We start from the raw sequence: 27,349 nt of genomic DNA on the forward strand, positions 1-27,349 counted from the left end.
AGGACTGTCATGGGACACACATACTTTCCTTCCGTACACTATGGAACCACTACATACTATTTTACATGGGATGAAAATTTGATGAAGGTGTGATAGGACCGTAACAGCCTGTAGCAATAGAACTGTAGTCTTTTTGCACCACGCTATTGATTTTACTGTTGCATACAAACTCAGTTTAATAGGTTCTCACTTTATGGCCAAAATTATTCATATTTTTAGAAGCAGAAAAATGCAGTAAACAAACTGTCTTGTCATTATATTTTGTATGTATGCAGAACTTAGAATACTGTTAAACCTGCAACACTATTGGATTATAAACATTGACTTCGGGGGGGGGGAAAAAAGTTTATTTGCGTAGAAGGAAAAATGTGGGCTCCCTGCAGTAGCCAAACAAACATTTAATTTTCCATGGACACTAAGAAATATCTAGAATACAAGCCAGGCCCTTCCCCCCAGACTAAATAAGCGTTTTTGCCTTCATTTTCTGAAGAGTGGCATTATTTTTATTTAGAGTGGCATTCTGTATTTCCTTTACAGCAGCTAATGGATTACTACTGTTTTCAAGTAATTATTTTAATAATGCAAAACAATAGTCTGTGTATTAATATTTAAAACACACTTTTGTTGAATGAGGAAAGTATCATTTGCTATTGTCCTCACCTGAGGAAAGTATCTAAACCACTGAAATGTAATGGTGGATGCACACAGTGCCTGAAGTGTTTTTCATCACATTGTGCATCTGCATAGAGGCTCACCACAATATGCGCTATATTTATGCTGTACATTAATGTTGAAATTCAGAAGTGTGCATAACTAGTATCACCTATGTGGTGCCTTCTATGCACGTTACTGGTGCTCAGCCACCTCCATGTTCAACTATCCACTGAAGAGCAACAGGTGCAACGTTGCTTATAGACCATGTAATTGATGTGTACAGACAGTGTTGTTTCCCCTTCTCCTTAACACTGAGTGTCTGTCCTTGGGGTTAGGAGCTCTTGAAGGCAGGCTCCCTGCTTCGTCTTTGGCTAGAAAATGCCACACGTCATGGGTGCTACCATAACCAAAGTGTAACAGCAGCAGCATTGCCAACAACGGTTAAAAAAAAAAAAAAAGTACTCAACCACATTCACAAGGGTTTGGGCTACTCTGTTTACTGTGCAGAGGATGTCAGACTACATGGTTGCTATATACTGAAGTGACACATGCATATACTTAGTGCAGGTAGCTCATGTGCCTCATACCTCAGTAAAGCAGCTCCCAGCCAGTAGCACAGGACCAGAACCACTATATAGAGAAAACATACTGGAACATGGTGGAAACCGTCAATGGAGGGTAGATTTCCCCCCAGCTAGGATCTTACTCTCTGACCATCTGTACTATTCCTCACAAAGGAGATGGTGATACCAAAGCAGAAGCCAGGGGACAGAGTATTTAGTTAGCAGTAGTGATATCTAGGGCTGTGGCAACCAGGAGAAGCATTTGATGACTTCACTACAAGGGAGGGGAAGGATCTCACAAAACTTCCAGGGGTAGGCAAGAGTTTGTACTCATGCTACATATCATCAGTAATAATCGCAGAGAAAGGTAGAGGAGGGCCTGAAAATTACATTTAGATTAGGAAAAAATTTAGGGTCAGGACTGCTGGGGAAGTGCTCACTGAAGTGCACTGGAGAAATACAGGGTCTGCTCAACAGCTAACTTTGGAAGTTCCAAAGTTTTTTGAGGTGGTAGCATAAAGAGGAGTGGTTTAAATTTATGAGGTGAGGCATCCGTGGTGAGTGAGTTTAGGGAAAAGCAGAACTTATTCCAAAGAAACTTAACTAAAGTGGAACTAGGCAACTGGTACAGAAAATTATAAGCTGCACAAATGAGAGAAAAATATTAAAATGCCATTCTGTAAATCAACAGGATGCCGTTTAGGTGGAATATGGTGTTCAGTTTTGGTGACTCATCTAAAATATCAGACAAAAAGGGATCAAACTGACAATGAAAATTATTAGCTGAAGAGAAAAACTTCCATTTGAGGAGGTATTGAAAAGAGTAGGGCTGTTTAGAGAAGAAACATGAGGGATATAAAATACTACAGAACAGGTAAATTGGCAGCTCCTATTTACCCTGACTAATACAAGACTAAAGGAACATTCAAGTAACCTGACAGGCAAATCAGCTTAGAACTGATTGATAGAAGAACACTTTTTGCCCTCTTAGAGAGAGTGCATAATTCACCTGTGGAACTGACTGCCACTGAGCCCAAGAGCTCAGTGGGGTTCAAAATAGGTACAGATTTCTAAAGAAACATTCACTGTTACATTAGGTGGGCTAAAAGTAAATCTCATAAGTCAACCAGTAACAGCCTGGCATTAGGAAGTAAGGGCTACATTCCAAGAGGGGACCTTAGGCATTACACCACTTAATTCCTAGGTGCCCTGCTGCCCAGGGAAAAGCACAGCCCCAAGTTAGGGCCCCCAGTCCCCTACACTGTATGGGGCAAGTTAGGGACCCAAGAAAGGTGGCCACAGAAGGCCCGCTGAGGAGGGAACCACCTAAGTCAACAGGAAATTTATAGGACTATGGCAAGGTCTCAGGGCCCAGATCCCAAAAAGGACTTATGCACCTCTCTCAGAGATTCACAGCCACAAACCTTTTCCTGGAGTTCGGCACCTAAACAAGGGCAGCCCTTGCTTGTGAAAAACCAGAGAGACACTGATCATAGCCAGGGAACCTATGTTTAGGGCACCCACCTGGGAGTCATGTCTTGCTCCAAAACAGGGATTTGAACCCTAATCTTCCACCTCCCAGCTGAGTACCCTAACCTCTAGACTATTGGCTATTTTCTCCTGGAGTGTACCACAGAGTTCCTGTGTGATGCTAGGCAAGTCACTTAGTGACCACTTGTGAAAAGTTCATTAACTGGGTGTTCTTTATTTTCTGGGTGCCTGATTTGAGATCCTGGAGTCTGATTTGCAGAAGTGCTGCACCTTCAACAGCTACAGCCAATGGGAGCTCTGCTTTGAACATATGAAGTGCTACATAATGCCAAATCTCTCAAAAATCAGGTGCTGTATGTCAAAACGGGCACCCCACATGATAAGATCCTTGACCTTAACCCCTGGGTCTCAGTGCTCCATCTATAAAATGGGGATATTATCTCTTCATCCTACACGGATATTGTGAAAATAAGCTTTGGGAAGCTTTCAGATACTATTGATGAATACCACAGAAAAGCCTCTGAGAAGAAAAATAATTCTGGCTTCAGAGTAGGGATTATAGAGTAGGCAGTAAGTATGGCCTTGTGCCAGACTGGACAATGGGGATTAAACAAAATACTGACTAGAGGCTCATTAATTGAACACTATCCATCCTGTGCAATGAGTGAGGCAGGGTTCAGTAGAAAAAAATAGTATGTGATCATGTAATTCAAGACTATTAAGACTGCATGGGCAACCTTAATTCTGGCCTTTCTTAACTTTTGAGTGCGTGATTTTGCAACGTTAAGATGTTCTTTTATCTTAGCTTTTTATGTGCAACAGCATTAAGGGCTCAGTATCATAAGAGAAGTTGCAATATAGACATATCATTAATCTTAATTTTCCCACATGATACTTTTAACAGTCATGCTTGTTCACTCATGCAAGTTTCATCTGTACCGTAAAATACCACACAAGATTCTGTAAAACTTTAATTTATTCCCCCCCAGGTATCCAGAATATGCCCTTTTGATGAGAAGAATGTGACAAAAAAAATGAGTACCAGCATAACTATTCACATGGAGAGGAAGAAAATAAAAGCACATACTACCTGATTACACAGAAAACAACCCAAAAGTCCTATTTAATGGGATAGTGCAAGTTAACAGCATGTCTCTGGCACTGATACCTTCATTTGGATTATAGAAGTTTTACAGAATAGTTAGATCAAAAGTCTAGACGGGTTTCTGATATTTTACTCTAGCATTAGGAACATAACTTTTGAAAGATGCTGTACAGAATGACCCACCAAACACATGTATTTACAAGCCCGGGGAGAAGTTTTTTGTTTTTTTTTGGTTTATCCCAAATAAAAATACACAGAATTATGAAAATATAGGGTTACTATTTCCACCACACAGAAGTCAATGCTGCTGTCTGAAAGGCTTGCAAGATTATTTCAAGTTTTTAAAGTTCATCTTTTTCTCTCAATAAGGTGTACCTATGTTCACTGGGTGCTAGTTTCTGGAACGAACTCTCTGGTGGGCTGCTTGCTAAATCTTGAATTGGCTGAAAAAGAACACAAAAGGATGTTTTCATTGAGTAAAGATACTCTAAGATTATTGCTTATGAGAAATGAGACTAAAAACAAACAAACTAAGTTTCTTGAACTGGATGGAATGAATTTCCTTTATATACTCAGAGAAATAACGTGGTTTGAAAAAAAACACTTAAGGTTGCTTAAAAGGGGAAGGCCCATCCACACAGACCCTTAACATCAAGGAAATACCTAGTTAACAGTTCTTCCTTTAATACATCACCACCACACATGAGCCTAGACAGATTCTGGTCATCCTAAGACCCAATCATCTCCAGTGTGTACAGTAACAGTACTCTCACATTTCTCACCAGCACACTAAATGCAAAACCTTAACTCTGATCTCAAACTTCAACACACATTAGCATTACTGAATAGTATGATTATTTTTCTATTGGGAAGTAGGAGACAAGTACCTTAACCACACAACCATCCTATAAAGCAAACAGCATGTGATCATGTAATTAATTTGTTTCTCAGTACTCTGCAGAGCTGGTTATGTTGCAACAGTCCCATTTTACACATTGATTTGTCCTCGTCTGGGAGGTGGTGTGGCTAAGTGAATGAGACTTGACTCCATCACATTGGTGACCCATGTTCCATTCCCAGAGGTGCCAAATACTGTGCACGCTCAGATCCTCAGTTACCTTGTCTGTAAAATGGGAAGGAAGATACCTGAAGATACCTTGCTCCATAGTAAGGTCTGTGAAGCACATGATTAAGATAAGAACATTTAGATCTGGACATTGGTGTGCTGGGAACGGGGAGTTTGGTAAAAGAGGTGTCAGAAGGCTGGCATCCAGAGGGGGACAGAGTTAAGGATGTGTACATGTGCAGCAGTTGTAGTAATAGTGACGTGTGTTGTTCTGAGTAGGAGCAGAAGGTATGTACTGGTAGGTGGCTTAACTTTTGATTTCTTAGCTGATTCCCACACAAGCAGTAACAAAAGCAAAGTTCGAACAAAGCTGTCTGAATATTAATTTCCTAGGAATTTTTTTTTTAATGTTTAAGTGGGTTGAGTGAGGGGGATCCTCAGAGCTGTGTCACAGAAATGCAGAGATGATGGACAAAATTTTATCTCCAGCTGCACTTCTCTGATTGATAAAACCTTCTCCACCAGAATCTACACCTAACCCATCTGTTTAGCCACAAAAAACGTGTAGCTGCTTATGGAGAAGAGTCTTGTGTGTTGGCTACCTGCTGCTGTGTAAGTTTTCAGTTATGACAAATAACGGCAAGAGTGACCCTTAGTCCTAAAAACATGTTTAGCTACCGGCTGCGCCAAATCCACTGGAGACTCTTCTGTCTGCCAATAAGTCAGACTGTCACTGACAAATTTCAAACAACTGCAAAAGGTTTTTATTAAAAATGTATACAACACAAACTATACAGACAATTCAAAAGCTACCTGTACACAGAGAAAGACAAATGGTAAGCAGCGTTTGTGTCTCTCACACACACACATCTGTATGAAAGGTTATGTAATGTATACCAGTTGGACACATGTACATACTCATACATGTTTTCTGATGGCATGGGGAAGGAAGACCAGAGGGAGGCAATGAAAGTAGGCAGCTATTCTAGGGAGCAGGGCTGGCTCTGTGCAGAATTCCCCCAAGAGTATTCATGTTGCCTTTACTGGTGGCTTCCTTGGTTTTCAGCGATTGCATAGACAGGAAATACACCCAAATAACCTTTTTTCTAAATGAACTTATTTTGTGGGGGAACATATAGGAGGGACAGCGTGACCTAGTTAAATTTTCAGGAGATTGTAACTTTTGAGACTTGATTTCCCAATAACAACATTGCACTGTAATAATTTATGCAAAATATTTTCTGCACGTAAGTATTTGTAGATATGTATGTCCACTCATTGTTTGTAACTAGTGATTAATCTCTGGATAGCAGAGAGGTTTATAGAGCAGGCAGGACCTGGTAAGTTGCAGAAGCGGCTGGGAAGCTGCAGAAGCAAGCCCCATCTAGTATGCCAACCCCCCCAGGCAGTTTATCCATATACCATGCAGAGCTACACAACAAGCCAGGTGGAACTTGCTACAATTTTCTTCTCCCACCTGGGGAGTCGGGTGTCCCAGGTGGACTGACTTGTGTATAAGCAAATACCTTAAACCCAGCTACAAATGGTTGGTTTATACACAAATATACACAGGCTGGATTTGTATTTTATGATAAAATACAGGATTGTGCCTTGAATCTGCATTCTGTACATCATCTCGTATAGCTCAATAACAGTTTTAGCACCAATCCTTTCATCTAGATACTTACACATTTGACTTTTTGAGTACAGATTCTTCCATTATAATCAAAATACTAATGGCAAGCAACTACAGGACAGAGAATTGGGGAGTGAAAGAGCAACAGATCTCATTTACTGATTACTAAACTTGCTTTAATGCTGTAATAGTCATTAATCCAAACAGGAAGTACAGACTATAATGAACAATTCATCAATCAAAATTTCCTCTCAAGAGCCCTGCCTCAGTCGTTTTTTTTAAAAAAAAACAAAAACCACAGCACATTAATAGTTGTACATTTGCCCTGAAACAACTTTGCTCTTGGAGAGCCAAATAACTTGAAACCTAGAAATGCTTGTAATCCCACTGGAAGCTGGCATTTCAGACATCAGATTATGTACTGGAGCATTTTTGTAGTAGTAAAAAGATGTTTTAGTTGCCTTCTCTCGTAAGTCACCATGATAAAAGACAGATTATTTATCAGAAGTCCTTACATTTCTGCATGTGGAACTTTAAGGTCCACTGCCTTCAATAAAGTGGAAAAATAATGTGTTTTCACATGATTTGAGGATAAAAGCAGTGGTGAGTTATCAAGAATAAACTTCAGACTTAATCTCAAAATAAATTCACCAGAATGGAAATGGCATTAAAAGACTTCAGATTTCCACAATGAATAAAAATGTAAGAGGCAGAAAATGACACCAGCATCTTTTAGTGAGGAGGCATATCTTTTTGTCTTCTTTTTAAAAAGAGTTTTGCTTTATTAACTGCAGACAGATATTATTGTGTGCAAGGAAGGTGCTCAGAGATGACAACAATAAGAGGCCAGATGTGTGTCTAAATTACGTGGCTATAAATTCTAGTGTCAGAAGATGTCTCATACGAGATGGCTCATTGATCTAGCAGCTGAAGGCATAACAAGATCCAGTGGCTGGAATTTGAGGTCAGCAAATTTCAAACTGGAAAAAAATGCTTACTAATCTGTTCCGTAACTATTGGTCTTTGAGATGTGCTGCACACGTCAGTTCCACTTCAGGTGACTGACAAAGCAGTTCAATCCTGAGGTGAGATCGAAGTCTACCTGAATAATGATGGAAGGACTATGGATCCAAATCTGGCATCATCGCTAGACTGTTGACGGCCTAATGAGATGCAAAGGTATGTACCAATGATCAAGCTGCAGTTCTACAAATATCCAGAATAGGCACTTGAGCGAGAAAGACTGTGTGTGATCTCGTTGAATGTGCTAGAAGCACAAACATACAGAAGGAAATGCACAACGAGATTTGTTGACATGAGACCGGAAGGCCCATCATCCTGTCCACAATCACAGTTGTGATGATAACCTAAACAGTTTAGTCCTGCCCAAGTAATACACTAATGCTCTCCTAACATCCAAATGTGTGAAGTCAGTCTCCTCGTTCTTATAAGCATGAGACTTTGGAAAGAAAAGAAGTTTGTAAGTAAAGTGCCTGACTAATGTGGAAGTCAGAAACCACTTTGAAATTTTGGATGAGGGTGTAAGTATACTTGTCCTTGTAGATGTTTGTATATGGTGGGTCAGATATCCAGATTCTCAGTTCTCCTATTCTCCTTGCTGAGGTAATTGTCACCAAAAACCTTCACTGAAAAATGCAGCAACAGGTAGCCAGCGATTCAAAGGGCTGTCGCCTTAGCTTTGCTAATACCAGACCTAAATTTAAGAGGGAACAGGATCCTCTAATTTGGGGATATAGATGGTTCAGACCCATCAAAAACTGACTTTGGACTGCAGAAAAGCAAGCAATTAGCAATCAGAGGATGGAAGACCGAGATAGCTGCTAGTTCCTGATGGAACTAATGCCAAGACCTTGCTGCTTCAGGTATAACACATAGTGCAGCACATGTTGTATTAGAGCCCAGACAGACCAGCACTTTTTGCTGAGACCAGGAGAATCTTTTCTACTTCAACAAGTACATGTATCTAGTAGAAAGTTTTCTGCTATTTAGGAGGATGTTTTGCACGTTGCTTGAACAGATATTCTTGTGTGTGTGTGTGGTGTTAGCCATAGAGCATCCAACTGAAAGATGAAGGACGTGCCCATGGTCCTGTGAGATCAGATCTGCTTCTGGTGGTAATGAAACCCTGGTTGAGAAGCTGACCAGAGTGGAAAACCAATGCTGGCGAGGCCATGCCAGTGCTATGGAGGATCATGTGAGCATGGCCCTAATTGATTTTTAACACTGCATAGGAGTGGAACCAGAGGGTAGACATACATGAGATTGTCTTTCCAGGGCATCGGGAAGGTGTCCATTAGAGTCTCTGGATGGTGACATGCTCATGAACAAAATTGGTGACACTTCCTGTTGCACTGGGATGCAAACAAGTCTATGTATCGGAGAGAGAAATCACCCCAAGCTTGAAAATTGTATCTGGCCATATCTGGACTGAGATCACTCGCAGTGACTGGTGAAAGGTCTCCTCATTCAGTTTGCCAGACTGTTCTGGACACATGGCAGGTGGGAGGCTCTGAGGTGGATTGAGCTGATGATGCAAAACACTATTGCCAATTGGCACAGAAGTGTCAATCTTGCCCCTCCCTGGCTATTCACATAGAACATCACAGTGGTGTTGACCAGAAGAACTAGCAAATTTCTTGGGAGAGGAAAGCATGTCAAGCTAGATGAATGGCTCTCAACTCTTACATTTATATGGAGAGCCAAATCTTGGCCACACCAGAGACCTGAAGCCTCTAGAATCCACGGGTGAACTCCCCAACCTAAGGTGGAAGCATCTGTAACCAGAGACAAAGTAGGATGTGGGGAAACAAAGCGGTACTCCCGTAAGTATGTTGGTTGGATCCATTCACCAGTCAAAGGAGGCTAAGACTTCTGTGGGCACTTAAACCAATGTGTCCAGTGAATGATGAACTGGGGAATACACCACGCTCAGCCAGCTCTGCAACTTAGTGAAATACAGCCTGGCATGCCAAACCACATACGTACATAAAGCTATGAGGCCCACAAGCCTGTGGCAATTCTGTGCTGTCATGGTGGGATGGACCTTCAGGTGTAATGAAATGTCTGGAGGAACGCCCTGGCTTCTGTGGAATCCAAGAGAGCTGCTATAGGCTCTATTCTCTGAACAGGTGAGGACTGACTTTTCTTCACTGATCAACAAACCTGGCAGACTGGATCTTGGCCATGCTGGGTATCATTTGGCTCTTCGAAAGGACTCTCACCAACCAGTCATCCAGCCATGGAAACACCTGATTTTCTCAAGAACACAGCCACTTGCCATGCACTTTGTAAAACAGGAGGTCGCAGACAGCCCAAATGGCAGAACTGCAAACTGACAGTGGGATTCGTTGATCATAAATCTGAAGAATTCCCTGTGCCTTTCATATATTGCCACTCGTGAAAACACTCATCCTTTAAGTTGAGTGCAGAATACCAGTCAGCAGGGTCCTCAGAGGGGATAATCAGAGTGACCATGTGAAACAATTTTCTTTTTGTGCTTGTTCAGCTCTAGCAAGTCCAGAATGGGTCTGAGAAGTCCTTTTGCTTTTGGAATTAGGTAGTAGTGAGAATAAAAACTCTCTCCTCTGTAAAAAGGAGGAAATTCTTCTATGGCTCCCAATAGGAGGAGAGATTGCACCTCCCAAAGAACTTCCTCATTAAAGTGGTCCCAGAAAAGGGACAGGGAAAGGGGTGAGGATAGAAGAACTCAAGAGTGTATCCCAGCTCCATCATGCTTGAGACCCACTGGCCATAGTGATATGGCTTCAAGCACTTAGGAAGTGAGATACTGTGTTGGAAAAAACAGAGGCAGGAGAAACTGATACTACAAACTGGTAAGTGACTCTCAACAAGAACGTCAAACTGACTGCTTGGTGTTTCAAGGCTATCTGGATAACGATCTCACGGTGGCTGAAAAGAAAGGAAGAAGTGGTCTCCTCCTGTAATCTTTTCCCTTTCCTTCTAGATTGGTCCTGGTGCCGAGACATACCAAAATAAAAATGGTAACGCTGCTATGGATAGAGCTGCTGCTTCTTTGGGAGGGGAGTATAAATATCCAAAGACTTGAATATAGCCCTAGAGTCTTTAAGGTTATGAAGCACGTCATTGGCCTGCTATGAAAAAACCTCTGTCCCTCAAAAGAGAGACCCTGAAAGATCTGTTGGACCTCCTGAGGAGGACTCGATGACTGGAGCCAGAAACATCTGTGCACTGTAATGGCCAATATCATGGCTCTGGCAGCAGAATCAACAGCATACAATGCAGCCTGAAGCAAGGTCCTGGTTACCAACTTTCCTTTGCCAGAAGCTCTTGTCTGGCCTCCCCTGGTAACTTCTCTACAAATACTAAAACATTGCCCAGTGGCAGAAATTATGATATCCCAGCAATGCTTCCTGATTAGAAATCTGGAGTTGCAGTCCAGCTGTTGAATAAGCTTTCCTGCCAAAAGATCAAGCGTCTTTGCATCTTTTGATTTTGGGGTAGATACCCACTGACCATGGTATTAGCAGCTGAGACCAAAGACCCTGGGGCTGGGAAGGTGTGATGAGGTATACAAACCCCACACTTTTAAGGCTGCTCTGGGCTCAGCCAGCCCTGCCCACCATACCTACAAGAGATGCACAGACTGGAGGAGTTAAAAGGGAGCAGAACAGTTCACTTATGGGCAGGCCAGGGAAGAAAAAGGACCATTATTTTGCAGGTCTTAAGGGAAGGGCTGAGGGAAGGCAGGATCTCTTTCGCAGCAACTGCTTGAAGTTCCCTCCCTGAGGAAAGGGAAGACCTACTTCTGATAGACCCTGAGAGGGAGACATTTTCTCTCTCATCTACTAACCAGTTTATCTGTGTTGATTCCCATGTTTTGTTTAGGGAGTGCCCCTGAAGGGGAGAGATTTAGAACCGGCCTGGCTGGAGGACCCAAGCATGAGAGGATGCAGCTGCTGCCCCAAGAGGGAGAGAGCTGCCATGCCATGTCCAACCGTGAAGTGGTGCCAGGCAGTGAGCTGACCCCCTTCACACTGTCTTGTTACAGACTGCGAACTTTGGACAATAGTGGGGTGGTAGGAAGTGGTTTAAGGAGGGCACCTTTAAAGTGCTCCTGGGTGTCAGGAGCTCAGGCTCAGAGGCTTGCATGCCCCCAGACTAGTGTGATCAGGGAGATCTGCTGCTAAGCCTGTGCCTGCCCCAGTGGGCAGGCTGGGGGCAGTACAGCTATGCTAGAGGAGCTGCCTGCGCAGGGCGCTGGCTCCTGTGAGCGACAGCCTGACATGTCACTGCTTTCACTGTGGCCATTCCCGGTAGAGCCCTGCAACTCCTCAGATATCCAATTTATATCCGCACAGAGCTCTAGCCCAGGCTACCCCCACCAAATCCTGCCCCCTGCATGTCAAAGGGCCTATGCCCTGACCACTAGGTAACATTCCCCTTGAGTGAAGACCATCAAATGAGGTGTAAAAATGTTCAATCCCCTCTAAGGGGACATAATACCGCACTCAGACCTTTTTGCTGTAGGAGGCAGCGAAGATGGTGTTTACCAAAATACTTTTTTGGGCTCCAGAATAGCCTCAAATGGGGACTGCCACTTGAGAAAGCACCACAGATCTCAAGATATGAACCAATCTGTGTGTGGCCTCCTGAACCACTGCCACCTGGATATCCAGGGAGGAAGGTACCCGCTTCAAAAGGTTCTGGTGGGCCCCAGTGAGGAAACACAAGACATAACCACCTCGTTGGGCAATGAGGAGGAGGATCCCAAGACTAGATGAGGTGGAGCTTCCACCAGTTCCTCCAAAGGCAGGATTCACTGAGCCAGACTGCTCACGTTCAGTACCAGGCCTGGTACTGGGAGCAGCTTCAGCCATGCAGGATCACAACATCTATTGGAGGACGTAGAGGGCAGATGGTGCAGAGACAGTTTTGAGGCAGGAGGAAACCCGCATGGGTTCCTATACAGCCATCGATATGGCACTGGAGCTCAACTTCTTCCCAACCATGTCTACTAGCTGACCAAAGGAAGGCTCCACTAGATACCAGAGGTTAAAGCCTCTCGAAGAAGAGCAATGGCTTATGTGATGTGGCTGTGACACACAAGATCCGACTTCCTCGTTGGACAATGAACTTTAGTCATCCAGTCAGGTAGCTGCAGTGTCTCTTGGTGCCAGGGAGTAGTGACGGGAGTCCGGAGAGAAGGCTGGCATTACAGAAATCATAAGCTGGCTTGCCTCTCGATGGCACTGCATGAGTGGGTTCCAGATTGTCTGGAGATAGCAGCGTTACTGGGGGCAGAACTCTAGTAGCCAGCAAATCCATGTGAGTGTCCATCAGTACCGGGAGAGACGTCTCTTCGTCTGCCAGTCACGCCAGCACTCAGCAGGTATATGCCTCAAGTGTTGACAGCACCAGGAGATTCTGTTGCTGCTACTGCTGAGCCAAAGACGACGGCACTGCTCAACAGGATGGTGCTCCACTTAGAGATTGATCTCAATTGCTGAAGTCGACGAGCTCTCGAGGTGGTATCTGTACCAGAGAGTGCATGAGCACTATGCGTACTCCTTTCTCCTTCCCAACTTGATTGCTGGAGTTCAGTGCCAGGGACCTTGATTTCCTGGATGATGGGTCTCTGGATGCTGTCCTCCGATGCTACTTCTTCGGTACCAGAGAAGGAGATTGGCACAGACTCAGCCTGGGGCGGGGACACTCCTGACTAAAGCAGAGTTGTGCAGTGCCTGCCCTGAATGGGAAGCCTCTGAGGGTGGGCACAGGGCTGCCTCCATAAGAAGGTACTTCCCTGTCTTTTTTGGGCTAAGTTCCTGTAGATTTGGCATCTTTCTCTGATGTGACCTTTTTCCAGGTAATTCAGGCACCAATAGTGCAGGCTGTTGACCAGAACTGTCTTCTTACATGCATTGTAAAGTTTGAAACGCAGGGACCAAGGCAAGCCCTGGCACTGGTTCCAAAAACTGAAAGGAACAGAAATGTACGGTAGTAAAAAAGGAAACCTATTAGTAGAAAAAAACCCACTACACTAAGATTGTATACTATCAACTATTGACAAGTACCAACTACATACAGTAAAAATACTGAGAAAGAGGAAAACACTTGCAGTAGCAAGGCAGAATGCTCTGACAACAGTCAGAGATGGAACTGGAGGCAGCTCTTCCCTTTATACCATCCCACGGCAGCGCCAGTAAGCAGAGGGCACATATGCTATCTTGATGGGAATTGCTGAGTGAAAAATCTCCAAAGCTAGTGCACTAAGCAAGCACACACCGGAAGTGGAATGGACATGTGCAATCACTTGAAGTTTTTTTTTTATATTATTATTATTCCAGGGTTTGTCTACACATTGAGTTATTCTTGAATAACTCCACGTGGGGACACTTATTCTTGAAAAAGAGTGCCTTGTTCTGGGTTAGCTTATTCTATTTTCAAAGCTATTGTGCTTTAAATTCATATCCTACCTTAATTTAAATTAATCGTTAAGTGTAGACAAGCCCTTAAATAGCATGGGGAAATAAACAATTGGAACAGCTCAGGGATGTGGTAAATTCTCTATCATTAAGAGTTGCAGGGCTTATCTACATTTGAAATGCTACAGCGACACAGCTGCATGGCTGCAGTACTTCAGTGTATGCTGATGGGAGGGGTTCTCCTATCAGAGCAGATACCATCTTCCTCAAAAGGTAGTAGCTAGGCTGACAGAAGAATTCTTCCGTTATCTACCACTGTCTATGCTGGGGGCTAGGTCGTCCTGACTATGCTGTTCCGGGGTGTGGATTTTTCCCATCTCCGAGCAATGTAGTTAAGCCAAATTAACCTCAGTCAAAAACATGGGTCTTTCTAAAAGACATGCTCTAGTTCAACCATACGTATGGGGCTGGATGCAGGAATCACTTCATGAAATTCCATGGCCTGTGTTATGTACGAGTTCAGTTTAGTCAGTCAAAATGGTTCCTTCTGGCCTTAAAATTTGAGAATCTATGGAGTTACATATTTCCCCCAAAATATTTTATATATCCATCCAATAATGAACACAAAAATGATTGATGCCAGATACCTATACCACACACACATTCTTGAGGGAAGTAATGTCTAAAAGATGTAGTGAACTGAACTTTATTAAAATGGATTTCCATCCAATGGTTCTGAACAAATATATCTTCTAACATGGCTCCCAGACTCGACTGAAAGGAAAAGCCAGCCAAAAGATGCCTAGAATGTGCATCCCTGGATTGCCACAGAGATACAATGAAGACCTCTTTTCAAATTATACTGCACCTGGCAGAAGCACTTACTGTACTTGTGTTACATTTTGTTCAGGAAAGCAGGACCATCAACCCAACTTTCAGAAAGTACCATTGTATCTAATGACAAGTGGCCAGGACCTCCATTTTACTCCATCTGCAATATGGCATCTTCAGTAGCCTAGCAATCCCTTGACACCACCAGAAGGAACCATTTTGACTATCTAAACTGAACTCCTACATAACAGGGCCAAGGTGTTCCTTTAAGGTCTCCTCTTGAGTTCTGAGCTGATGAGCACATCACTGAAAAACCTGGCTTCAGTGTTCAGTACAACAATCTGATCTGTGGTATCTACTTGCAAAAGTCCATGTAAACTTCCATGTCCTGTGTTAAATGCCTGAAAGCTCTTCCCCTCCCACCCACTGCTTCTTGTAAAATCTCATCCTAAAATGGCATGAAAGGATTCAAAGGGAAAAGCCTTGAGTGAGCCAGTCAAATGTTTCAGCTGAGCATCTGGGACTTAATCCTCAGTGTTACATAGGTCACTTTGCCACAACAGGATCACAAAAATGACTTTAAAGCTGCCCTGAAGTGGCAGCTGAGGATTCCGTTGGTGTAGCAGTGTTCTTGTGCCAGTCCCAAGCATGCTCCAGGATTGCAAGCGGTGAGAAACAGTGTAACCACCACAGGGGTGTGCTGAACTCAGGTGAACTTGAGACTGGAGCTTCTACGACACTACCTTTGAGCCAAACACATTGGCACAGTTGCATAAAAATAACCCAAGCTCAAAAAGATCAATCTGCTAAGAACAAGTGGAGATGTAGAAAGAGCAGAAAGAAAATCAGAGGAGAAAGTCCTAACAGATTAAAAAATACTAAGTCCAGCTAGTTAGTTAGAAGAGGAATGACAGTTTCATGGCTAGAGCACAGGTCTGTGTGTCAGATTTGGGTTCTCTTCTTAAATCTGCCACATACAGTACTTTCTTAGTATTTCTATCCCGCACAAGAGTGTTGTGAGGGTTAATTAATTAATGCTTGTGAAGTGTGTTGAAATCCTCTGATGCAAAATATTAATATGAGATTTAACAGGTACATGGCCAAAGAATATTATGCTTGTGCCAGCTGCCAAGTGAGTTCATAAGAAGCACATTCTTGAAACTTTCCTAACGGCAAAGACAAGTCAGTTAAGTGAGTATAGATAGAGGCTTGGAATAGAAGCAGAGTTTGTCCCAGGTTCACCCAGTGAGTGGACTGAAGAACTGAGTGCTTTGCTCAATTCAATTCACCTCATACAGTATGACTTCTTGTTCAGCCAATCACTCAGACAAACAAGTTTGGTTACATTTGCAGGAGATAATACTGCCCGCTTCTTGTTTACAATGTCACCTGAAATTGAGAACAAGCATTCTCATGGTACTGTTGTAGCCAGCACTGAAAGGTATTTATGTTACGCTAAACATTCGTATGCCCCTTTAGGCTTTGACTTGTAGGCTCTAAAGTTTTACATTCGGTTTTGAGTGCAGTTATGTAAAAAAAAAAAAAAAATCAAAAAAAAATCTACATTTATAAATTGCACTTTCACAACAAAGAGATTGCACTATAGTACTTGTAAGAGGTGAACTGAAAAATACTATTTTTTAAACTTTTTACAGTGCAAATATTTGTAATAAAAATAATATAAAGTGAGCACTGAACACTTTGCATTCTGTGCTGTAATTGAAATCAATATATCTGAAAATGTAGAATATAAAAAATATAATAAATGTAAACTGATATTCTGTTGTTTAACAATGCAATTAAAATGGCAATTAATTGCTACAATTTTTTTAATCTCATGATTAAATGGAATTATTTTTTTTAATCGTTTGACAGCCCTAAATTATATTACTACTCATAGAAAGTACTCGTGGAATTCAGACAAAGTAAAAATAGATTCCTTACAACTTCATGTAATACTGGTAAAAGAGTCCATAAACAATTGGTTTTATTTAAGCCACACTATTTTCAATCACTGAATTGTTAAAATGAACAGATTGCATCACATCAGCAGAACAATGCCAGTTCCATTCAGAATGTTCCAAATCACAGAAGAGTTTAATTAACTCAAGTGACAAAACTAGCGATATTACAGGTATTAAAAAAGAAGAGTTTCCATATGAAGAAATAAACATTTCAATTTTTTTTCTTGTTCAATAAGAACACAAAAATGTGGATTTTTCTCAATTTAAGTATGTTCTGAGATTTATCAGTGCTGGCTTGCAGTGTTTTAAAATACTGCTAGGTAGATATGGCTACATGCTATATTGTCCATAAACAGATTTCTTACACACCAAGCTAATGTAAAAGCCCTGTTTTCATGCTGAGAAAGAATAAATGGTTTGCCCAAACAGCCAGATACAAATGCATTCTTTTCTGTAAGTCTTACCTGACCAGGTGCTACATCAGTTGGATCTGGGCCATGATGAAATTCTCTGTGCAATTTTCCGGAGTGTAAATCTAGTACAAATTGTTTGAGTTTACCTGGAATTCTGAAAAAAAATACACCCCCCCAGTGAACATATGATAAATAAGCACACAATCTTCAACAGAAAAGTAAAGTGTGTATATATATATATTTTTATAAGAAAAAAAATGTTTTAATAAAATGCCAGTTTGTTTTAATTAAGTTACCCATGCAGGTTAAGCAGATTTTTCTGGACTTATTCTGAATATTACAATTCTGACACCTACAATCTTAACTACTGAGGCTTGCATACAAAATAGTAATTCTCTCATGCTATGTCCCTGCCATTCCTCAGGGCTTGCTTTCTGCTTCCCATATTGTTTAGAGTAGCCCGCATTTCTCCTGTGCATCAGATACAGTATGTTCACTTTAAGTGATTAATTTATGGTAGAAAGCTAACTGGATGGTATGCGTGTGTTAAACTATTCTACCAGTTTTTTTCTTCTTTTCTGCTATCTCCTGAGTGCACAGCAAGTATTTCTTCCCTTCAATAATTCCCACAGAGTTGTCCTAGCCAATAACTTCATTGTATGCTCAATTCAGCTCTGCACTACCCATACTGCAGAAGAAAACAGCAGATTCCAGTATGATTTCAAACCTGACAGCAGAATTTGATGTGGCTGGATAGCCAAAGAGCACTATTATAAAGGCAAGGACAGTTTTCCAGTTTGCCCTTGGAGCAGTTCCTCTCTAAAATCAGACCCTGTCCAACAGAACAGCTGGGTTTACAAATTACTGAGATGCTTTAAGATTTCACCTTGTATTTTAAAAACCATGAACTGTTCACAAGGTCACTTCTGACATATCTAGATGTCTCCGAAGTTCACCGTTATCCTATGGGACTGTCTATGAACCTGCCAATTTCTCTCATTTATATCAGACAAATGCATTACCCTTACTGATTGTTGACACAAGCAGCAGATGTTACTAGTCAGATACAGACTATGAAGCAGAGGAAAGAAAGGTGTTTTTGAAAAGACAAAGAAGACCTTATAATAGTTTGAAGTGAACTACAAATCCACACGAAAGCTATAACTGATAATTATGTACATAACCTAATATAGCCGTGTTTAAATTTAAACTATTATTACTCTAATGCAAATTGCTTGCAAAGTGTTTTGTTAAAAACCAATTGTGTGTGCTGTGAACGTGGTACTCTGCACAAAATATTCATAAGACTGCAACAGTAAATGTAACAAAAACAGTTTTAGGATTTTACTATTAATCAAAATGCACTATGGCTTGTATTATATTATAGGCAGATTACATTATGAATAAATCTGCTGGAATTTGGATGAGAAACTGACAATGATCACCAGATTTCTGCCAAACTCAGCTGCAACATTGCATGGTGGGGTTCCAGAATAAGACACAGAGGTCAGGAAGCCTGACTGCAATGTTTACACCAGTGGTTCTCAAACGTTTGAATGGTGACCCCTTTCACATAACAAACCTCTGAGTGCGACTCCCCCCCTTATAAATTATAAACACTTTTTAATATATTTAACACCATTATAAATGGTAGAGGCAAAGCGGGGTTTGGGGTGGAGGCTGACAGCTTGGGACCCCCAATGTAAGAACCTTGTGACCCCCTAAGGGGTCCCGACCCCCAGTTTGAGAACCCCTAGTTTACACCATTCCATGGAGTCTACAGTACAAGCAACCAAGGGTTTTGCCAGATACAATGATTTCTTGCTAGCCACAGTGTCTGTGGTCATCATAGCTAACAGATTCCATTCACATTTGGTCCTAGTGACTTCAGACTTGGGGCAATTGCCATGCCTGTAATTTTTGTGCTTTTGTTTTTTAAATTTGGGTTATATTTGTCTAGCACCAGAACTGACACACTGCATAATCTTTCCAAGAAGGCTTGCGGTGGATGTTAAAGTTTGAATAGGTACAATGGGCCTCAAGCAAGTGTATGAACACAGTATTACAGTGACTGCTGACTCAATTCACATCATTTGCATGCATAAATACATAATTTGCATCAACATAGCAACTGCACATCCAAATTAGCTGTGCAGCTGTATGCATGCACTTTAGTAAAATCAAACCATGACTATCCAGTCACCACACTTGGCAACATATTTCCATTTTTTTTTTTTTTTGACATGTTACATTGAATACAACTCTCAAGAAGAGCTGGATTTTTTGGCCAGATTAAATACAAACAGAAGATAATCATATCCTCACTGTTCTTCCAGTTGTCTCTAAAATTAAAGATATCAGGACAAATCCTTTGGTTTAAATTGTCATAGTTCTGCTGAAGCCAATAGAGCTATGAGAGTTTATATCAGCTGAGGGTCTGCCCTCTGGTGCCAGAACTCTAGGAAACCAGCTCAGAGTTGACAGTCACTTTATCATCAAACATCAGTTCCCTTTAGAAGGGTTTGTACAAGTGTCTCATTCAGTATTGCATGTCTGTTAGCTGGAGAGCCCTCAGATGACTTTTCATTTTGGACCTATGGAGTAACAGAAACCTTGCCTGTGCAAGACAAAGGGTCCTGTGGTGAACCCTTACTTTTATTTAGATATGTGTGGAATAGGTGTTGAATAAGTTTGCGGTGTAAATTATTTCCTATTCATTACGCCCAGACTGTATACTCTATGCTGCTCAAAACAGTATAAAAATCAGCTCCTAAGATAACAAATAGGAAACTAAACAGGTATATGGATAAAGCTAACAGTGATTAACGAAAAAGTATGGTTTTGTGACAGCAATTCAGTGATACAAGTCACACACAGTTTGCTCACTCACTATGCAGGGTTGTTGATGGAGAGATGCCCTTCAGTGGCTTTTGCCAACATTATGCATGAAAGCTCACAGTGATATAGAGGGCAGGTAGATAGGTGTGGCATAACATAGGAAAAACTATTCTGCTTGCATAAATTTCATGTTGATTTATTTATTGCAATTTATAACTTATAAAGAGGTACTCATACTGGCACTCTGAGCACCGTGGATGTTACTGAAAGCAGCAATACAACAAGCAGCGAGTCCCCTGAAAATCTCCAGCAAAATCTTCCCTAACACAATCCGGATTTTCACCATCAAACTTCCACTCTCCATAAACTATCAGCCCTGCCAGGGCCCAATCCCTTCACCCAGTTGGCTACAAAAAAGGCTTTACAGTGGGCCCCTCAGAGATGATGCTCTAGTGCCAGTCACCTCTCTCTATTCAACTGAGGAGGATCTAGCACAGGGGTAGGCAACCTATGGCACAGGTGCTGAAGGCAGCACGCGAGCTGATTTTCAGTAGCACTCACACTGCCTGGGTCCTGGCCATCGGTCCGGGGGGCTCTACATTTTAATTTAATTTTAAATGAAGCTTCTTAAACATTTTAAAAACCTTATTTATTTTACATACAACAATAGTTTAGTTAGATATTATAGACTTACAGAAAGAGACCTTCTAAAAAGGTTAAAATATATTACTAGCACGTGAAACCTTAAATTAGAGTGAATAAATGAAGACTTGGCACACCACTTCTTAAAGTATCAGAGGGGTAGCCGTGTTAGTCTGGATCTGTAAAAGCAGCAAAGAATCCTGTGGCACCTTATAGACTAACAGACGTTTTGGAGCACGAGCTTTCGTGGGTGAATACCCACTTCGTCACATGCATGTGACGAAGTGGGTATTCACCCACGAAAGCTCGTGCTCCAAAACGTCTGTTAGTCTATAAGGTGCCACAGGATTCTTTGCTGCTTTTACACTTCTGAAAGGTTGCCGACCCTTAATCTAGCACAAGCATCTTTGCTGACCACTGTTGTGGCAGCGTGAGAGAGAGAGGGAGAGAGAGAGATGGTCTCTCAAGTAGGTGTCAAACCATCTAGTTAGAAATACCACTGTTTTTAGAAAAAAACTGACGCACATGGATTAAATTGATAATCCATCTATTTTATACATTTTAGGCAGATACTGTCCCAACAAATCAGCCATATTCCACTTACTAAGAAGGCAGAATATCTGGTGGGAACCCATGTAAAAGGGGCTTCCCCACCAAGGGTCCATGACTAGCTCAAGAATGTCAAAGTTGCAGAAGAGAAAAACAGATTGTGATAGATTGGAGGATTCTTACCACTGAATATTTTTATACATATTAATTGCAAAATACATCAGTTAAATATTTTATTCACTGCTCAAAAACTTTCCAAAGAAAACTGATGTTTCTATGTTGGCAGTAGAGGTACCACAGTACTAAGAAATATGAAGGAGAATTGAGGAACTAGAACTTGCAGCAGCATTTAAAACTTGGGGCCAGCTTGTCAGCTAATGTGTATCAGCATAGACCCTATGCCCCCAACCTCAGCTAATAAAATATTTTACCTACTTCCTGTCATGTAATATTGGTTACAGCATTTAAACAAATGTATTTCTTTGCCTCGCCACAAGACGATACGATTTGCAAAAGAAAGGAAGGGTTTACTTACGCTAAATCACTGAAGTCTGGAAAGACATACATGTGCCTAAAACTGTCAATAGCAATAACAGGACAGTCTGCTGGAGTCTTCTGAATATGAAGGAGTGGGTGTCTGAACTTATCGCAATCAGCATGCAAAAAGTTTATTGTACCTTAAAAATGAGAATATAGACCAAAATTTACATTAGATATTTGAATGTGAAAATATTAAGGTGTTGGTAAATTTATGAATAAAATCTGAGGGATTATGGACATTACAGTAACAAACACGGATGAAGGAATGAATTTAAACAAGCAAACATTAAAACAAACATTTTCTGAGAAATTTTTTTGGTTATAATATAGGTTACAAAATGTAGGTTTATGCGTCATAAAAATTCAACTGTATGAATCTCAGATATAAAATAAGCATTTCTGAAGTAACTGTATCATAAACATTTTATATTTCTATTTCAGTAGTGCCCAGAGGAGTCAAAGGTTCAGGGCCTCTTTGTGCTAAGCTCTATAGAAGAAAACATGGTCCCCTGCCCTGAAGAGCTTTAAAATTAGAGTGCTGCTCTAACTATTTATGCAATTTTTAGCATCTGGCTGAATGAAAAATGTTAGTATGCCTACAAAGTGACAGGGTAAGGCAATAATAATTAGTGACCTTTTTCACTTATTAATTGTCGTGCCACTTCCTGCTGGAATTTTTCTAAACTCTCCAAATCATCTTTCATGTGGAAAAGTATAAGAAAAGGAAGGCCTTCTTCTGTCAATTCCTGTAGAAAAAAAAAAGATATCAAATGAGAAACACAACTGACTTCTTCCAATACACAACATATATTTTATGCAATTCTAGTGATATTTCTAGTTAGGTAGGACCTCAAACTTTACAACCAGTTGATAGAAGAGGAGAAGGGGCTAGGGGAGGGATAGCTCAGTGGTTTGAGAATTGGTCTGCTAAACCCAGGGGGGCCACTTAGGGATCTGGGGCAAAAATCAGTACTTGGTCCTGCTAGTGAAGGCAGGGGGCGGGGCTCAATGACCTTTCAAGGTCCCTTCCAGTTCTAGGAGATAGGTATATCTCCAATTATACATACATATTAGGATAGTCACTAATGAGGCAAGAGACATAATACAAAAGAATTAATAAGAGCTTTAACTAAACTGCGGTACAATTTACAACCAGGTACAAAATAAAGTAACTACTGCCTCAACCTTGCAAAACAAAAAACCTACACAATCCCATATCTCATTGATTTTCCAACCTTACTGGCCAATACCAACCATTTCGTTCTTCAGTATCTAAACTGACTAGGAGTCAACTTTCAGATTTATTTCAATCTACTGGTGATCTTTAAAGCCCTAAATAACTTGGGATTCGCTTATCTAAAGCATTACCTATACCCCATCACAACAGTTCAGACCTTCTTGGAAGCGCTTGCTCTTTATTTCCAGGGTGAATCTCTCTGCAGATGGTGTTCAGGCTGTCTTAGTAGAGGGCATAAACTTTCAGAATTGACTCCTTCAGTTTACCAGAGCACAAGTTCAGCTAACTTGAGGGTATAATGCAAGACTTACTCAGTTTATCCTTCCTTTGATTTTATTCCCCCATCCCTGCACATTTTTTTCTTTCCATGATTGCTGTTTTGTACAGGTGGGAGAGCTTATTTTGTGCCTACGTGATCAAATTTTTACGTACATTTTGTAAGACTACCCTATGGTATGTTATCCAGTGCTTTGCCCATCATTAAATGACTTAAGCAATGATGCCTCCACTGTCTCCTCCGGGTATTACACAGGATTTATAGATATCAATATGACTGTTCTACAAATTTATAGATCTCCTTGTTAGGTAATGAATGATTCCTTTGGAGGTTGCTTTTTTAAAATGGTGTGCCTGAACTCAATTAACTTTGAGATAAATCCCTTTTCTAACTTGTACTCCTAGTTCATATTCTCTGCTTTCCTTAGACTTTGAGAATACTTTGCCCATTCTACCACCAAATCTAACAATCTCTTGAGATATATTTTTATACGCAGACAGATGCTGTGGTAAATGCTTTACCCTGCAGGTAATTGGAAGGATTTGACTGAACATTTTTTTTCCAGGGTGAGCTAGCTGGTTGTCCTCTGAACATTCAAAAAGCTCTGTTGGAGTAAAACCAAGATTGGTCTTTTACAGAATTTTTTAAAAACTTTCTGAAAATACCTTTGTAATTCCTGTAACTCCTGTTCTAATCATCATTACTACATGTCTTCTACTTTCTCTCCCACACCAAAATAGTCTCTGTATTTTAACCATGTTTGCTCCTAGTCAGTTCTATTCACGTGAGACGGCTGGGCCCTCAGTCACCCTTCATATGAGACAACAAGAAAAAGTATCTGCCTGTGCTATTATGTTTGTGGTCCCATTTCATCTCTAGCTTTTACACATTTTTCTAGAACTGAAATATGAAGTGGAGCACTTGGATATCTAGACTGAAACGTCACCTTCCCCTCCTGGCAGGGAAAAGCATCTGCTGCACTGTCTGCACATTCTATCCCTTTAATGATATATATTCAGTGTATAACCAAGTAAAGTTATTTCCCTCAAATCCCTCAAATGGCAGATTGTCAACAGAGTTAGCTAGAAAGTCTGAAAGCGTTCGAAATATTGATGACCAGTGGGAAGTGGGAATTGCAATTCCCAACCCTCCACCCCAATTATTTTGACCATCTCTAATCATTAGCTATGTTGACTTCCTTGATTGTCTACAAAAAAGTGAAATCTAAGGGCACCTTTATCAAAAAGATTCCTTTGGTCTTTCTGCTGACCTATCCCCAAGAATCTTGTCTTCTCTGCCAAAGGCCAGCACATGTTCCCGAACAAATGACAAGTTACTGCAGTATTCTTCAGACTCTGAATTAAATGTCCAGTACCACTAGTGCGTACATACTGAGTTAGGTCTCCTACACACAAATAATTTGTTCCAGTCTGGCAGCACTTTTCTGCTCCCCAATACCATTTCTATTTCTAGGCTAACAAAATATCAGAGGGGTAGCCGGGTTAGTCTAGATCTGTAAAACCTGCAAAGAGTCCTGTGGCACCTTATAGACTAACAGACGTTTTGGAGCATGAGCTTTCGTGGGTGAATACCCACTTCATCGGCATCCGACGAAGTGGGTATTCACCCACGAAAGCTCATGCTCCAAAACGTCTGTTAGTCTATAAGGTGCCACAGGACTCTTTGCAGCTTAGGCTAACAAACACATCCAGAATTGGAGTGTTGTCTGTGGGATTTATTAAATGCAGTCTAACACAGGTATTATTTGGTTTGCCTTTCCAGTCTAATTCTCTACCGGGTCTGGATGATCAGCGAATGGAACAGCTGCTTGTCTCACTTTCTGAACTTCTCTCCTGCAACTGCTCTTTGTTTTGCATGGAGTGCACTGAAAGATGTTTTCCCCCCAAGGCATAAACTCCCACAGCTTTTCTGTATGTCTTCATGGAATCATTAACCCTTTCTAGAATAATCAGCAATCTGAACCCACAGTTCAGCATGTTATATCACATGGTTTCCTGTGACTTCTAAGTGTTTGCCCTTTACAAATTTAACTGCTTTCTCAGCAGATAGATTAACCTGTGATCATGCTTATTTTCTTCTATTTTGAGAGATATTACTGGATCCAGTGGTATTTCTCCATTTTAAAAACAGAGAATCTCTCAGACTGGCAGAGAGCTTCAAAATGGAAGAAACTTTTTGAAGTTCAACCACTATATGTTGTCTAATGTCACAATGAATAAACCTGCTCTGAATTCCCAATTGTGTGGCCAATATGCACATAGTATTAGTCTGACATTAAAAACAATTAAAACAAAACAAACCAGAGAAATTAATTTACCAAGACTGAGTTCAATTTAAAATTAATTTCCAATGTTTTAATGTTGAACTCTCTTTTTATTTACATCATATTTTATAGCGCATACTGGCAAGTCAAAGAAATAAGCTTAAAACATTGATGACAATGCTTCATACTTCTGCTCTAAAAATATTAGTCATTATATACTAAATGTCTGACTACTACACAATTAGAAGCAGGCAGAAGTATCAGAATTCTGGCGTGTTTGAAATTGTTTCGCTACTGGCAGCACTGAGTTTTTAAACAAATGTTGCTAAGCAAAATGTCAGTTGGGAATGACTTGGGATTCTAAGTATCTGCCCAAGTAAACAGGAGTGGAGAGTCACAAGAGCAACTAGAAAAATTGGGACAGAAACTTGATACAAACTTACAATGATGAACCTTGGTTTCTAGGGATCAGAATCTGATTTCACTGTGGGAAAAGTACACTAAAAATCCATCATGCAGTTCTAAAAATGCTAAATACCTGGCATCTTTTTACATGTTGAAATGCAAATGAAGAATTAAAAATTGTGTTTAACAGAATTTTCTGCTGAAAAGTTTAAATGCTGATTAAAAGATTACATTTAGCATGGTCTATCACACAAAATAAGTTTTTGTCTGTCTTCTCCCCCCCGTTATGTATGCTAATAGAATAATTTGAGCACAGTCAAAAATGCACAGGATACCCCACTTAGTGGAGAAAGCTAAAAAGCCCCACAAAAGAGAATATAGGATGATTCTTCAGTTTATACATCATCGTGTGGAGAACACACTGCAATATGTTAGAACTGCATTGCAGTTTTTAATAGGTACTGTACTCTAAATGTGCTGTTTGAGTGTAGCTAATCAGCAAGTTCAATATATTTTATTTTATTTTGTATGTTTACATATTTACATGTAAACTATAATTTGGGGGTGTGAATACAGAAAGAGAGAAAACAGAAGGAGGTAGAGAATACAATGAAAGAAGGAAAAAAGAAAACACTGAAAAGGGAACAGAGAAATGAATACTAAGAACAACCCAAGAAAAGATACATCTTGATTTATTAAAGGAAGAAACGTGGTAGAAAACAGAAAGGGAAAGAAAGTCAAACAAAAGCAAGACAGATGTAGCAAGCAGTGTTGGTTGAATAAGGCTCAGCAAATATTGATAAATTGTACAGGTATTCATAGAATAATTTAATATTTTTGTGGCATTTAGCCAACTCTATAGCTAGTCAAATACTATTCAGCAAATACATATTAGATTAATGCTTGTGGAGGCTGGCAAATATATTCAGTTAATTTTTTCCCTGCCAATCCTATTAAGTTATATTTGATATAATTTATTAAATACAAAGATGATTGACAACATTTATAACTTAACTGCAGTGTACAACAGTTTTATTCCTTTAAATTACTTGTGGCAACATGCCCACTGCATTTTTCACCCTGGCTAGCAGGTATATTTTTCAAGCTTACAGTATAATAATCATGAATATTATGCATACATATAATACCTTTCACATAAGGATTTTACAGCACCTCTAAATCTCTATGCAAAAGGTCTATTTAAGATGGGTAAACAGAAGCACAGAAAAGTTAAGTGATACACCAAGGTCGCAGCACTATACCTACACCTATATTTCAGACAACTTTATATCCACATCCCAGATCTTATGATACTTCCAAAATGAGCCACATATACTCATCTATAATCTCCTATACTCAACCAGCATATTAATTACCCACTAACCTCCTTCCAATTCACCCTTTACTAAGAGCTGAGGAACAGAGTA

At 40.6% G+C, this 27,349-nt stretch overlaps 2 protein-coding genes across 2 annotated transcripts in view; both read right to left on the bottom strand.

Moving 5' to 3' along the window:
- LOC142046341 (uncharacterized) overlaps positions 1 to 27,349 on the bottom strand; it is a 1,049,055-nt gene that overhangs the window by 831,626 nt on the left and 190,080 nt on the right. The window lies entirely within an intron of this gene.
- Positions 3,667 to 27,349, bottom strand: part of ERP44 (endoplasmic reticulum protein 44) — a 127,572-nt gene continuing 103,889 nt past the window's right edge. The window contains exons 9-12 of the mRNA XM_032787140.2: positions 22,354 to 22,465; positions 21,715 to 21,856; positions 17,202 to 17,304; positions 3,667 to 4,256 (exon numbers count right to left, since the gene is read on the bottom strand). Coding sequence (XP_032643031.1) covers positions 4,155 to 4,256; positions 17,202 to 17,304; positions 21,715 to 21,856; positions 22,354 to 22,465 — 459 coding nt within the window. The 3' untranslated portion in view covers positions 3,667 to 4,154. The remainder of the gene's footprint in view (positions 4,257 to 17,201; positions 17,305 to 21,714; positions 21,857 to 22,353; positions 22,466 to 27,349) is intronic.

This window comes from Chelonoidis abingdonii, chromosome 2 (genome assembly GCF_003597395.2).
Source record: "Chelonoidis abingdonii isolate Lonesome George chromosome 2, CheloAbing_2.0, whole genome shotgun sequence".
Taxonomy (NCBI): domain Eukaryota; kingdom Metazoa; phylum Chordata; order Testudines; family Testudinidae; genus Chelonoidis; species Chelonoidis abingdonii.